Source organism: Xiphophorus hellerii, chromosome 1 (assembly GCF_003331165.1).
Source record: "Xiphophorus hellerii strain 12219 chromosome 1, Xiphophorus_hellerii-4.1, whole genome shotgun sequence".
NCBI classification, from domain to species: domain Eukaryota; kingdom Metazoa; phylum Chordata; class Actinopteri; order Cyprinodontiformes; family Poeciliidae; genus Xiphophorus; species Xiphophorus hellerii.
The window spans coordinates 15,383,257-15,395,822 of record NC_045672.1 but is presented as its reverse complement, the minus strand read 5'-3'; the positions used below and the strand labels follow the sequence as shown (position 1 = coordinate 15,395,822).

Sequence of the window (12,566 nt, the reverse complement as noted above, 5' to 3'; positions counted from 1 at the left end):
AGAACAAAATAAAAACAACATATAAAAATACAATCTGATAACATAGTGGGAAGGAAAATAGGCAAAAAGAGAAATAATTACAAGAGGATCTTTAATTCATGAAGTCATTTACAAGATGATATGACTGTTTTTTATTATTGGAACAATTTAGTATTTCCTTCAATAGAATAATTTTTTTAAAAAAGGTGAGGTTAAGAAAAAATACTATCCTGAAGAAAATATGGTATTTTCATAGTGTGACCTTGTCTGAAGACCAACTTTTATAACAGGGGAATAGACTTTTTCATGCAAGATCTGGTTTTGAAAATTCGGCCAAAAACACTTAAATAAATATGTTCTGATATCTCAATATCAAAATCTCAACACTCACAGGAAATACTATTATTTTGCAAAAATATATATATTACAGTATTCATGATTTTGAAATGGATTTCTTTAAGTTTCTTAGGCAGTGGGGAAGATAGACATTTGGTTTTAATTTTATTTATGTAGATTATTCATATTTTACTATAGTATATTACTATAGCTGTAAGTAGAGCTTGTTTAATGATTTATACAGTATTACAGTTAAGTCCAAAATTATTCACACCCCTTGTTTTAATTTAACCAGTGATTTCTTTCAAAATAAACAAGAAAAAACAAATCAGGTAAAATAAGTTATAAAACTGAAAACTACATTTTCTTTTCTACAGTTCACTTTAAAAATTCACTTAAGATTGTTTATGCCCGCATTAATAAAATGAAAAAAATCTTTATTGGCATTACAGCAATCAAACCATTCTTATAACGGCTAACCAGCTTTTAGCATGTCTTTACTGGCATTTTTGAATATATGAATTCAATATAGTCACTCCCTGTAAATAAAACATCTGAGACATATCACTGATAACTTTACACAGTAAATAGAGGCCAAGTGGATTGGACATAGCATAAGCACATTTATTGTTTTGATAATCTCAAATAAAAAAAGTTTAATTAACAGTTTATAGTGGTTCAGTGATTTAAGGCAAGGAAAGCCAATGTCATTAATACACACATACAGAAGATGGAGCCAAAATTTTCAAAGTAGGTGTTAACATGTGAAAAATTATAAGGAATGTTTATTTGCAGTTATTCCTGCACATTAAGGAAACAAAGCAGACTGTATTGAATGAAAATCATCTTTTACAATGTGGCTCAGATTTTATGTTCAATTTTAAGTATTTGTGAAAAGAGAAAAGAAAAATCTGACTGTTGTAGAGCTTTCTAAAGCCTTAAGTATTGTTTAAGTGCATATTTGCCTGGGAATAAAATAAGAAAATAAAAGGAAATGTATTTATTATATACAGAAAAATCTAAATAGGAAACAATGTATTAAATACAACCACTACAGTCTCAGTTTGTATTCACGTTCGTCTATAAGTTTTCTGCTTTCAGCTGATAACCCTTCTTCATTTAGTTCTACGCAAATATCTTTTCATTTCAAGTCATTCCCAGTTTTTATAAATTACTGCGGGTTTGAAGTCACTCCAGCGGATGTGAAAATGAAAAATCATGACAGAGGGATACTGAGTCATGGGTGCCTCGGAGCAGGGGTCATGGGTCACTGGCTTCGGGTTTCTAGAAATAGATGTGCTGAAAGCTGCTGTCAGACCCCTTCACTCTGCCCCTCGGTTTTCATTAGCATCATCTCTGTTGCCGTCATGTGCTGATGCTGGTCCACTCAGTCCAGTTGATCTGTTGATCTGAAAAGGCTGGTTCCCTTCCCTTTCCGTCCGTCACGTTTCCCCTTTTTTTGTTGAGCCTGAGCAGTGTCTTGCTGCGTTTGTCGTGTCAGAAGCTCCTTGAAGACTGACTCCATGTTATTACAGACCTCCTGAAATACAAAATAAATGGAAGCAAAGCGAAAATAGAAAGCTACCTTATTGAGAAATTTATACCAGTAATAAGTTTTTATTTGAAAATATTGAACAAAATAGTTCACACAATATCAATTTTCAAAAGGTTTGCGTCATTCACAGCTATAAAACATATTCCTTGTAACAAGTACATTTATTTTATTTTTTTAAAAATTTTTAAATAAAAAACAAACCTTATCAACTTTAACAAACAAGTCCTCCGAGGATGAATGTTGATATCTGCATGCAGAAAAGAAAAAAAACATTTTTTAAACTAAAATATTCCACATTCTAGGAAGAAAAAAAACAAAAAAAACATTCTACCATTCTTGTTAATCAAAAAAAATTAAACGTTTATCAGTTCCAGGATGATCACAGAAAGTGTGAGTGATGTATTGCAACACCATCAACAGGAGGCCCCTGAAAATAGACTGACAAGGTTCTAATTTACCAAACTATACATAGACCAACTTACAAGAGAAATTACACAACCTGTGAAGGTTTGATGAAACCAAGGTTTTTTTGTGAAACCCAAACTCTAAATAATACACGGAAGCATGGTGACTCCGGTATGATATGGGGATGTTTCTTATAACACGATATTGTGACAACATCACACACTAGGGATCACAGATCAGATTGAAGGCATCCAATTTATTGAAAAAGTCATACTGCCTTATGCTGAAGAGGAAATGTTTTTGAAGTCATCATTTTACTAAAATAACATCCCACGAATAAAAGGAAGTGAACAACATTTGGGTTCCAGACCAACAAGATTAATGAATCCAGTATAAGATCCGTGAACAAATGTTAAATGCTTCGTTTCTGAGGTAAGAAATTCAGAAGAACTGTGGAATGTGGTCCAACACCATTTCTCAAGCAGTTTTTATGCAACTAAAAGAATTTTTTTTTCTTAATATAATGTTTAATTGATCATGCTAAACAATTTTTAAACAGTGAATGTTATATTTTTGTAATATCAGCAGACACTTTTTAAACAGTTCCACATTTCTTGCAGTGTTCTTAACGTATGTGGAAATGAAAACCTTTATAAGGATTTTAACCTTTACTCATTGTTTTCAGACACATTATTGAACATAGCTGTAAATATAACCTTCATCTTTCTTCCTCTGGTGCCAAACTGCAAACTTACAAGCAACTGTCCAACATTACTGACAAAGTAAACCGAGTGGTTTCCATAACAACAAATGATCTAACATTAAGATGTATTCAATTATTTCTACATTAAAACTTTTGGAGGTATGTTAACAATTACAGAAACATTTTTAATAACTCATGCATTTCCTTTTTACACTCATTTAATTGTGTGTTTCTGGAATTGCAATTAAAAAAATGCATATACTGATGATCAGAACTGGAATAAGTTCAGATACAACCAAGTATAAACGTAATATATATTAAAAAAAATTTTAATCTGAGTATTTTGTTCCTCTTTGGTTCATAGATTAATAGCAGTGTTACTTACTCTTTGCGTGTATAAGATGGAGAGAGCACTTTTTTCTGCCTGTACTGTGGTCCAACTGGAATCTGCAGTGTTAGCTTTCCGGACGCAGAAAGGACGCCCCCTGCTGGTACCTTACTGTAATCTAAGCAGCCGCTGCTGTTTGCTCTTGGACGCTCAGCCTTCGTCAGTGCAGTTGCTGCAGTCACATCTGGACCAATAACTGGCGGAAATCCCATTTCTACATCTGTTGCAAAACAGGGTTTGTTTAGATACAAATTTAGGTTCTGAAGTCAAAATAAACAGCATATTTACCATCTCTGCTTTGGCTGTAATCCACCTCAACTTCTCCTTCAATAATAACCTCACTGTAAAAGAGACACAGTTTCACTTTTTCCCCACATGTTCTGCATTCACTTCTATCTATCTGCAACCTCAAATGTGCTTTATCGTCTCACCAGTCGTCCTGTTCGAGAGTCATGCACTTCTCATACATTGGTCCTTGTACTTCACTCTGACTGGGAAAAATGCTTTCATGCTGCAGGATGATGCCCTTCACCAGGGCGTTGACCTGAGGCTGCAGAGTCACAACTTCATCGTCCTGCAGGCCTCTCACCAGACTGGGACCGAAACACACAGCCAGATTGTACGGCTGCATCATGTTCTCGTCACTGTACTGAGACACACTGAAGGCAAAGAATAAATTATGATCAATCCAGATTTATTAATAAGCACTAACAAAATGAAAAAAATAAAGACTTAACCACAGTGCAGTGGAAGCATGAACTCAAACTGTTCTTTGAGCTTGGGTTTTTTTTTTTTTAGTTCTTGTTCAGGGTCAAATTGCTCTCGGAAAATGTTATGCTCACACCACTGTTTTGTGGTCTGACTGACATTTTGGATAGAAAATTAGGCTAATGGAGATTTGTAGATTGTGGAAACTCTCCCTGCCATGACATTTGTAGCTAATAAAATGTGTTTCCCCCTCCCTTTCTTTTTTTAAGTGTTCTCCTTCAAACGTCAATGTGCTTCTTCTACATTCGACTTCATATGACTATACTTTTGTGTGGATGAAAGTGTACTGCTAATGATGTCAGAAAATGTACAGCCTGGATTGGGATTATAATAGAGGGAATAGTTGCTCATAACCTTCTTATTTATTTACAATCAAGGCTTGTGGGCCACCATCTCTGAATGAAGCTCAATCAAGTCTTGAAGTTGATGGACTTACAGCAGCAGAAGACCATACAGGAATGCCACAGTTAAGAGCACAATGTTGAGCCCTAACTTGCACAAATTCAATAAAATGATGCAATTTATACTGTGTATTCAGTTGCTATTTCAATTAGGATCACACTTTAATGGAAAAAAAAAAAAAAAACTACCTTCTGCCATTGTTAATGGCAGAAAGTCATAGCTTAGAGAAGCAACTGTTGTTTTTTTTAATTTGGAAAGGGACATTATTTTTTCTTTAAAATAAATAAATAAATAAAATCTGCCAGAAAGATAATTTCTTAAGCCATAGAATTGAGGTTGCCAACTTTCCTAGGATTGCCAGTCCCAGCAAAATCACCCCAAGTTCAGACAACGCAATCAATGATCAGAGAACTTGTAAAAGAAAAAAAACAATTTTGAGCTTCATATCAGAATCTACAGGAATCAGCATGTTTAATGTTAAACTATGCAACAGTATAATTAAAGACTGGAAATCTATGGCTTTTTTTTTGGTAGTTTTTTGCTAGAGGAAAGGATAAAACAAGTATGTCAGTAGAACTTTAAAAAGCCGCCTCTGAATAAAACTCTAGGATCGATGTTCTTTGGACAAAAGTAACCAGAAAAAATATGTTTGGCCGCAATATAAACTACCATCTGCCCTCACACATGGTAGCGGCGGAAAATGAATGATTTGGACTAGATTTTCAGTGACACCTCCAGGGTATCCTGCAGTGCCCTCAGAAAAGCATTGTGCCCTAGTCTAAGTTAGCTTGCCACTGCAGCCACATACAGCTTGAATTTTCAGTTTTGTTTCTCAGTTTTTCTTCTCTGTGCTAGATTTTTATAGCTCCTGAAGTTGCAGTACTCACTGATGAAGGAAAGCAAAGAGGTATCTCATGACGACAATGACGGGCTCAGGGTAAGAAGACACAATTGCCTTGAGCTGAGCCGCTCGCTCTGCATCGTCCTTTATCTCTAAGGAAATGTAAAGAAAAAAAATAAATCAGCTGTTGTTGCTATGCATCTTCAGTCAAGTCAAATGTTTCCTCTCACACCAGCTCTTACGATTGCACTCCAAGAGCTGACTGGTGCTGTTGACAGGAAACAGGGGATTGTCCAGACATCTGAAGTAGAGCTTCAACACTCCTGCTACAGAGTCCAGATCATATCTTCGCTCAGACAGTGGGTCCTCTCCTGTAAGGGAGGCGAGGACACACTGTCCAACATTATTAACTCTCCATAGTGAGTGAGGTTCATCCTAACAAATGCAGATGCACACACAGATCTACCTCGTTCAAATGCGTCTCTTAGAACATTGACCTCCATCTGAGATCCTGGTACTCTAAAAATCCCTTCATGGTGGAGACCTGAAGAGGAAAGCATACATTACAATCAGTTTTGCCCCATGAAGCAAAGACTTTATATTTCGACTGAACAGTATACAGAAACACAGACAGTGTATGGAGCTCTAAAGACTGATGAGCGATGAAAGCGGCTGTTTACCGTTCCTAAAATCTTGAATACTTACCATAAAGATTGATAAAGCGAATGCAGCTTTCCACAACATATGGTATCTGTTGTCCTGAAGCCTAAATAAGGAGTACATATTTTGTTTAAAATATGCATAAAATAACCTAACAAGCAAATATTCCATAAATATCTAAAGTATGGGGTACATAAAATAATTTCAAGTTTGTTAACGAAAACTGCAACTATTTCTTCCGCAAACACTATGACTATAAACAGGAGTTTGTGATAAAATAGTAACAATTTGTAGCAAAATACATCACAAAGTACTAAAAAATAGTAATAGTGTTGATAAAATTATGCAATTATGTAATATTTCTACAATAATAATTGCAGGTTTTTGAAAAGCAAGCAAGAGTAAAAGATGTAACAGTGCAATGAGGAATAAGGATTCTTCTACCTTTATGAAGGACAGCATGTCTCCACTGAAAAGTTTGTGATTGTGGATCAAATTGGCACTTGAATGATTCCTTCTCATACGCAGTGACTTTCCAGAAAACCTGCAGTACCCAAAACATTGACGCATGTTTTTTGGGGGAGTTTTTTTTCCCCCCATATTGCACAGCTTAATTTCATACCAAGTCAAATAGGACAAATAAAAAGGAACAAAAAATGCAGAAATTGAGTTTATACCTGGGCTGATGTCCATTTGATGCTTCAGCTAAGAGGAAACAAGAGATCTTTTGAAAACAACATGACACTCTAATCCGTAGTTATTAAATTACTCAGTCAGCAGCAAAAAAAGGAAACACGGTATAAAATTTAAATGAGAAATACTGTAACATCATGCCAGTACACTGGGTATTTTACAATGGCACATTGTGTCTGCAGTTTGCTTTTTTTTCCTTTTCTTTTGTTTTAACATGAAAAATGCAGAAGCGCTACCTTTTTCCACAGCCACTTTAAGCAGGTCATGTTTTGCTTGGATCTTAGACACCAATGAGCTGCCAACCAGATATTCTTTTACTTTCTGAAAAAAATAAATAATAATAATCAAATACACAGTTATGATTGACTATTAAGTCAAAACAGACTCAGAGATCCCCTGAAATGTGAATTATTCTGGTCTGCAGACTCACAGCGAAGTAGACGTTTTCTATTTCCAGTATGCTGGCCCTACGCCGCGCAACGCTGGGTTTAACAGTCAGATTCTCAGTGCTGCCCACTTGAGAAGGACCACTACCCATGCTGGACTCCAGATCATCATCACCAATGCCATCCAGCAGCGCAGACTTGGCTGTTGACATGCTTTTACCAGCCTATGTGACAGAGACAACACATCAGCTCAAGCAACAGGTCATCCTGTTGAGCTGCAGGGCAGAACAGTGATGCAAATGAGCACAAGTAAAAAAATAAAATAAAAAAAAACATTTAAAAGAAGAACATGAGGGGAACATGTCTATAAACAAAGATTTGAGTTGAATAGGTTCCCGTTTTGCAAGCAAAGCCAATTTGCTTTTATAGACATCCCATTACAATAATGAGCTACTGTATGTGGTCTCTTTATGCAAAAGGTCTTTAAATACACAAAACTATCAATAAACTACATTGCAGCTTTCTGAAATTAGCAAGCAAAGATTTTCTTTCACTTCCCCAGCAAATACATGGGCTTTAGCAAACTTCAATGAGACTTAGAGGAATTTTACATGAAAAAGCAGCACAACATGGCATGCAATTGTGAAGTAGAAGTAAACAGGGAAATTATTCAACTCCTACATAAAGTTCAGTGCAACCAACTGCCTTCAAAAGTCGCCTGCAGTGTGTTGATAGAACCAACACTGCGCTCCACATTGATCATGTTGAAACATGCCGGTTTCGACACCTTGCTTTGGGAATTTTGAGCCACTTTCTGTTCATACCGTGCCAAAAAGTAAAACGGTTTAAGGACTCATGGCAGAAGTCCAGTGCTGACATGGTAAACTATTTTTCTGTTGTTTCTATACATTGCTATGACTTATTTGGCTTTAATAAATTGGACTGATGATCTTTAACTCTGTTCTGTTCTTGGTTATTTGAGACAATCACTCCCAGAAAGAGAGTCCAAGGAAACAGGACTATAAAGACTTTTGAATAATTCTTCCAATACGTATCCAGATCCTTTCATTAAGTACATATTGATGTGTTAAACTAAGATGCTAAGTTTTGTGACATGATCTTTACCTCTTCCGTTTCTTCAGTCACAGTTTTCAGCCGAGCCTGTATCTGCTTGAATCGGGTCTCCATTTCACACCTCATTTCGCACTCTGCACTAACTTCAGAAATCTGCAACATGCGAAAAAGTCTTCAATCATCTCTGCCACTTAAAAGTAGCGCACTGAAAACGGGCTCGAAAAAGCCCACCTGGTCTTCTTCGTGGGGCTGGTAGGGGAAGCGGAGGGGCATGGAGAAGGTGTTGTCGTGGTCCCGCAGGAGGGCGTCTCTGTCTCGGCTCTGGTCCAGTCCGGCCACGGCCTCCTCGAGCTGCTGCAGACCCGTGTTCAGGTTCTGCTGGGCCCACGACTGTCTGGACAGGTAGGCCTTCATCACCCGACCCAAAGAGAAGTGGTAACCCACATCTGCACACTGTGGGAAAGAGGCTAAATGAGCTGCAGATGGGACTATACCTGAAGACGAAGGTGTAAAATGAAGCTCTTACATCTATGAGCGTGGTGATGTCCTGAAGGTAGTACTTGTTCATGGAAGAGTTGGCTGCGGACAGGTTGAGGAGGTAGTCGTTCCTGGCCTTGCTGCACTTCAGCTGTATCTCCTGGACTTTAATTTGCCTCTACGCAAAACACAATCGTTTCACATAAGAATTCGAGGAGCCACATCAACAGAATGCATGATTTACAGGAACCATTTTCGTTTACTTTTTCTATCAACCGCTCCAGTTTCTTAGCCGCACTCTGCTTTTGCTTTTCCTCCTGTTTCTCGGCCTCTCTCAGCTTCCCCTCTGCACAAACAAACTCTGAGTGGTACTGGTGGTAAGTCCGCCATGCCTGCACAGAGGCACAAGCAAGCACTTTGTTTTTCTCTCTCCCGTGTTTAGGAACAGAAACCGTTTTAAGTGGTTGGGTTCTTTCTTACCGTCTGCAGCTCTGTGGTAACCTTGAGTAGTCCGTCTTGCAGCTGAGTACAAAGGTCTTTACTCTGAAAACATAATATGGAGACAAAACATCACAGTTGACACCAAAACAGGGGAACGAAAGCAAGCCTTAAAATCTGTGAATTTTGACACAACTACAACGGGGAGGTAGAGTTTATTTCAATGAATTGTACCATAATCAAAATGTTAACTTTAGTAAGTCAATTTTAAAAATGTTTATTACAGACATACTGATATATTTGAAGTTGTTAATTGTGATAATTATAACTTACCAGAAATAAAAGCTAAACATCAAGCAATAAAAAACAGAAAAATATATTTTAATCCTTCAATGTTCTGGACAACACAATCTTAGGCAAAGTCTGCTAACCTGACAGTTGTCCAGCAAACAGACATTACTACCCTACGGTCAGTGTTTAATGAAGCCGTCTAGCGGAATCCAAGCATATTAATGGAAAAATGAGCTGTAGGGGGAAAAAAAAGTGTGGTAGAAATATGTGTTCAAGCAGCCTGGATAACTGCAGATTATTAAACTTCTGGGGATTTTGAGGATTTGGTAAACAGTTCATTTTCTTGTGTTGATCTGGTGCGTCTTCTCATCCAAGTAAAACAGCTCTGCAACTACATTTCTCTCTGCAGACAAGCTGCGGGGAAATGCTGATTTTATTTTCCAGAAGCAATTAACACCCGCTCACACTTTCAGGAAGTGCAAATACCTGCTTTGATGACCAAGATATCAATGTATCTAACTGCTCAGCAAACTGGCCTTAAATGCAAAGTAAAGTCAGTTTTTCATTCGATAAAAAAAAAAAAAAAAAAAAAAAAAAAAAGATTTTGGATTTTCATTAGTTGTAAGCCAGAAAACAAACAACAACAACAGAAAGTTCTATGGTTCTTAAATGGGCCGGTTCCAACAGTACCTTCTTAGCCAGACGCTGTGTGTAATCCAGACAGTGCATGACTGGCATTATGAGGATGTTGCTGCAACTTTCACTCAGTCCGCTGTGGTCCTTACTTTCCTGGCGGGTCTGAGACAGCAGAGCCAGCCAGACCTGGGAGACGGAGTGGGAGCTGGGCTCCTTCCTGAGAGGGAGAAGCGAGTTTGAGACAGTGTGGTGCTCTCTCCAATGAACCGCTAACTGCTTTCGCTAGGTCGCTTACCTTTTAACCCTCAAGGTGAACCTTTCCGCCAGTTTTTCCAGGGAGCGTGAATATTCGCTTTCAATCTCGCCGCGTCGCCGCAGGTAGTCCGTCATGTCCTGCAGCTGCTGGGTCTTCTGCTCCAACTGCACGTCCAGCACCTTCAGCTGGTCCAGGAGCTGGCAACGCATCTCTGGAAATATTCATGGGAAGGTGAGACACACACACACACACCCCCCACACACAATAACCACACAGGCTCACAAACAAACGAACGAGTGAGTCATTCTGAAAGAGTTGCAGCAAGGTTTCCCCACGAAATACTGGTCATATTCAGGAAGAGGCGTGATAGGTGTGAAAATTACTTATATTAGTACTTTTACCTTTTATCTGTGTATCATAGTCCACCACTCCCACCCTCTCCTTTCGAAGCTTAGCAGAAGTCATTGCTCCTCCAACAGGGTGGAATTCTGTCAAGTAAAGAAAAAGTCACGACAGAAACAACCCATTAGCTGTGTTCACTTCAAAATGGCAAAAAAAACAAAAAAACTGCTCCTTGCATTTAACTGGACACACTGCAGCAGCCAAAAGCTTTGCCCCGTTGCTGTACCATCACACTTTTTTTTTTTTTTTTCAGAAGATTTCACGCCCCCCTGTTTCTCCAGCGACCAAAACCAGCTTCTTCCTGTCGCTTAAAGCGAGAAGAGAAATCAAGATAGCATGTTCATCTTACTGTAACACATCTCCCTCAAACTGGAGGCCCTCTACCATGCTTTTTCTGAGCGGGCAAACGCCTGAAAAGCAGCACTTGGGCACAAGTGTTGCCCTGCACACACCAGACCCTGCAGTTTGCACTGCGGGGCTTTTGCAGAAGGTGCAAAAAATAGCTCCGACTGCATCTTAGCTTTATCCTAAAAATAGGCTGAACCACGAGGCAGAAAACTCTGAGGGGATGTGTGCTTCAAAGACGGCAGGTGGTCGAGCAACGACGCTAAACTTTACTGATGCAGTCACTGCACATCCCACAAGGTTTGACTCTTTACTTGAATAACTGAATCATCACAGGGAGTTTGTATCATAAGGTTTGGCAAGACATGTTGGATTGGGACATTTAAATCCAGAAGAAAAAAAAAGAAGGAAAACCAAAAGCGTTACCTTTTGACCTTCTTTCATAAGGATGTGACAAATAAATAAAAACAAAATATTTCTTTGAGCATGTGGTATTTCACAATCAACCTACAAGCCAGCACTTTTTTTTTTTTTATTTAATTTTTTTGTTTGTTTCATTAGTGTAACAAAGTGCACAGCAGAAAGAGGAAGAACAAGGGTTTTTTTTCTTGCTGGGTCATAAAAACTTTATACACGATCAGCACTACATTTCTCTCTGCACTATTAAACTTCCCCTTTTTTTTGGCCACTTTTAAAATCAAACACTCATCAGCTCTCTTTTAGCTAAAGCCTGGGCTTTCTTTTTCATCGACAATTACCAACTGACCTGCCAGAGTGACAAAAGCACAGCCAAAAGCTCCCAGTCCACAGGAGGAATGCCTCATTTTATTATTTTACGACATGCGTCACCCTTTCCACATTTATAAGTTCATTTTTTAGCTGTGCAATTAACAACTTTGTGTTGTCACCACCACCAATGTAGTTTCAATCTTGCAGCAAGTATAGCTTAGAGCTTGTTAAAATAGCTGTGTCCTTTTTTGCCACTGACGTTTCACAGGTAACAACATGAAATCTGACAGGGTTATAAAGCGATAACAGCCCGAAGGCTGTATTTGCTGCCAGTAAAAACCATAGATAGCCATGCGCTTCCCATGAGAATTCAACATAGTCTATTTTCATTTGATCAAAGGAAGATTAACAAACGGTCAAATAGAAAAAGGAAGAAAACAAGATTCATTACCTGTAAGAGATGTGTTGACAAGCCCCTTCTCCTTACTCAAACAACTAAATAATGCCACTTAGCAGCACAGTAAACTCTGAACGGTTTCACCTCCCCCGCAATTTGGACTTGGATGCTTGTGGGTGGAGCAGAACTTGTATCTCTGTGACTCTTTCTCTCCCTTTCTCACACAGACACACTTGCTGTTGTGCAGCGCTCTCTTTCTCACCCAGCCTTCATCTCGCTCACACATGCAGCTTGAAGCATCCTCGTGTGATTGTGCAAGTGTGTCAAGCAAAGAAAAGACAACCTTTTTGTGCCAAGCCCTTCCTCTCTTTCTTTTTCATGTTGCCTTCTTGAGCGCTTAAGGCT

At 38.4% G+C, this 12,566-nt stretch overlaps 1 protein-coding gene across 1 annotated transcript; it reads right to left on the bottom strand.

Moving 5' to 3' along the window:
* Nucleotides 1-914: 914 nt before the first annotated feature.
* On the bottom strand, nt 915-12,481 carry arhgap4a (Rho GTPase activating protein 4a). Its single transcript, XM_032573886.1, has 22 exons — nt 12,216-12,481; nt 10,690-10,776; nt 10,328-10,499; nt 10,087-10,249; nt 9,148-9,210; nt 8,931-9,059; nt 8,717-8,845; nt 8,422-8,643; nt 8,242-8,343; nt 7,161-7,340; nt 6,967-7,051; nt 6,715-6,742; nt 6,482-6,581; nt 6,083-6,143; nt 5,844-5,921; nt 5,620-5,748; nt 5,424-5,529; nt 3,798-4,025; nt 3,655-3,707; nt 3,364-3,586; nt 2,072-2,117; nt 915-1,855 (listed from the first exon to the last, which is right to left on the bottom strand). The coding sequence occupies exons 2-22, from the start codon at nt 10,751-10,753 to the stop codon at nt 1,703-1,705; spliced, it is 2,514 nt and encodes an 837-aa protein (XP_032429777.1). The 5' UTR covers nt 10,754-10,776; nt 12,216-12,481; the 3' UTR covers nt 915-1,702.
* Between the last annotated feature and the right edge of the window lie 85 nt (nt 12,482-12,566).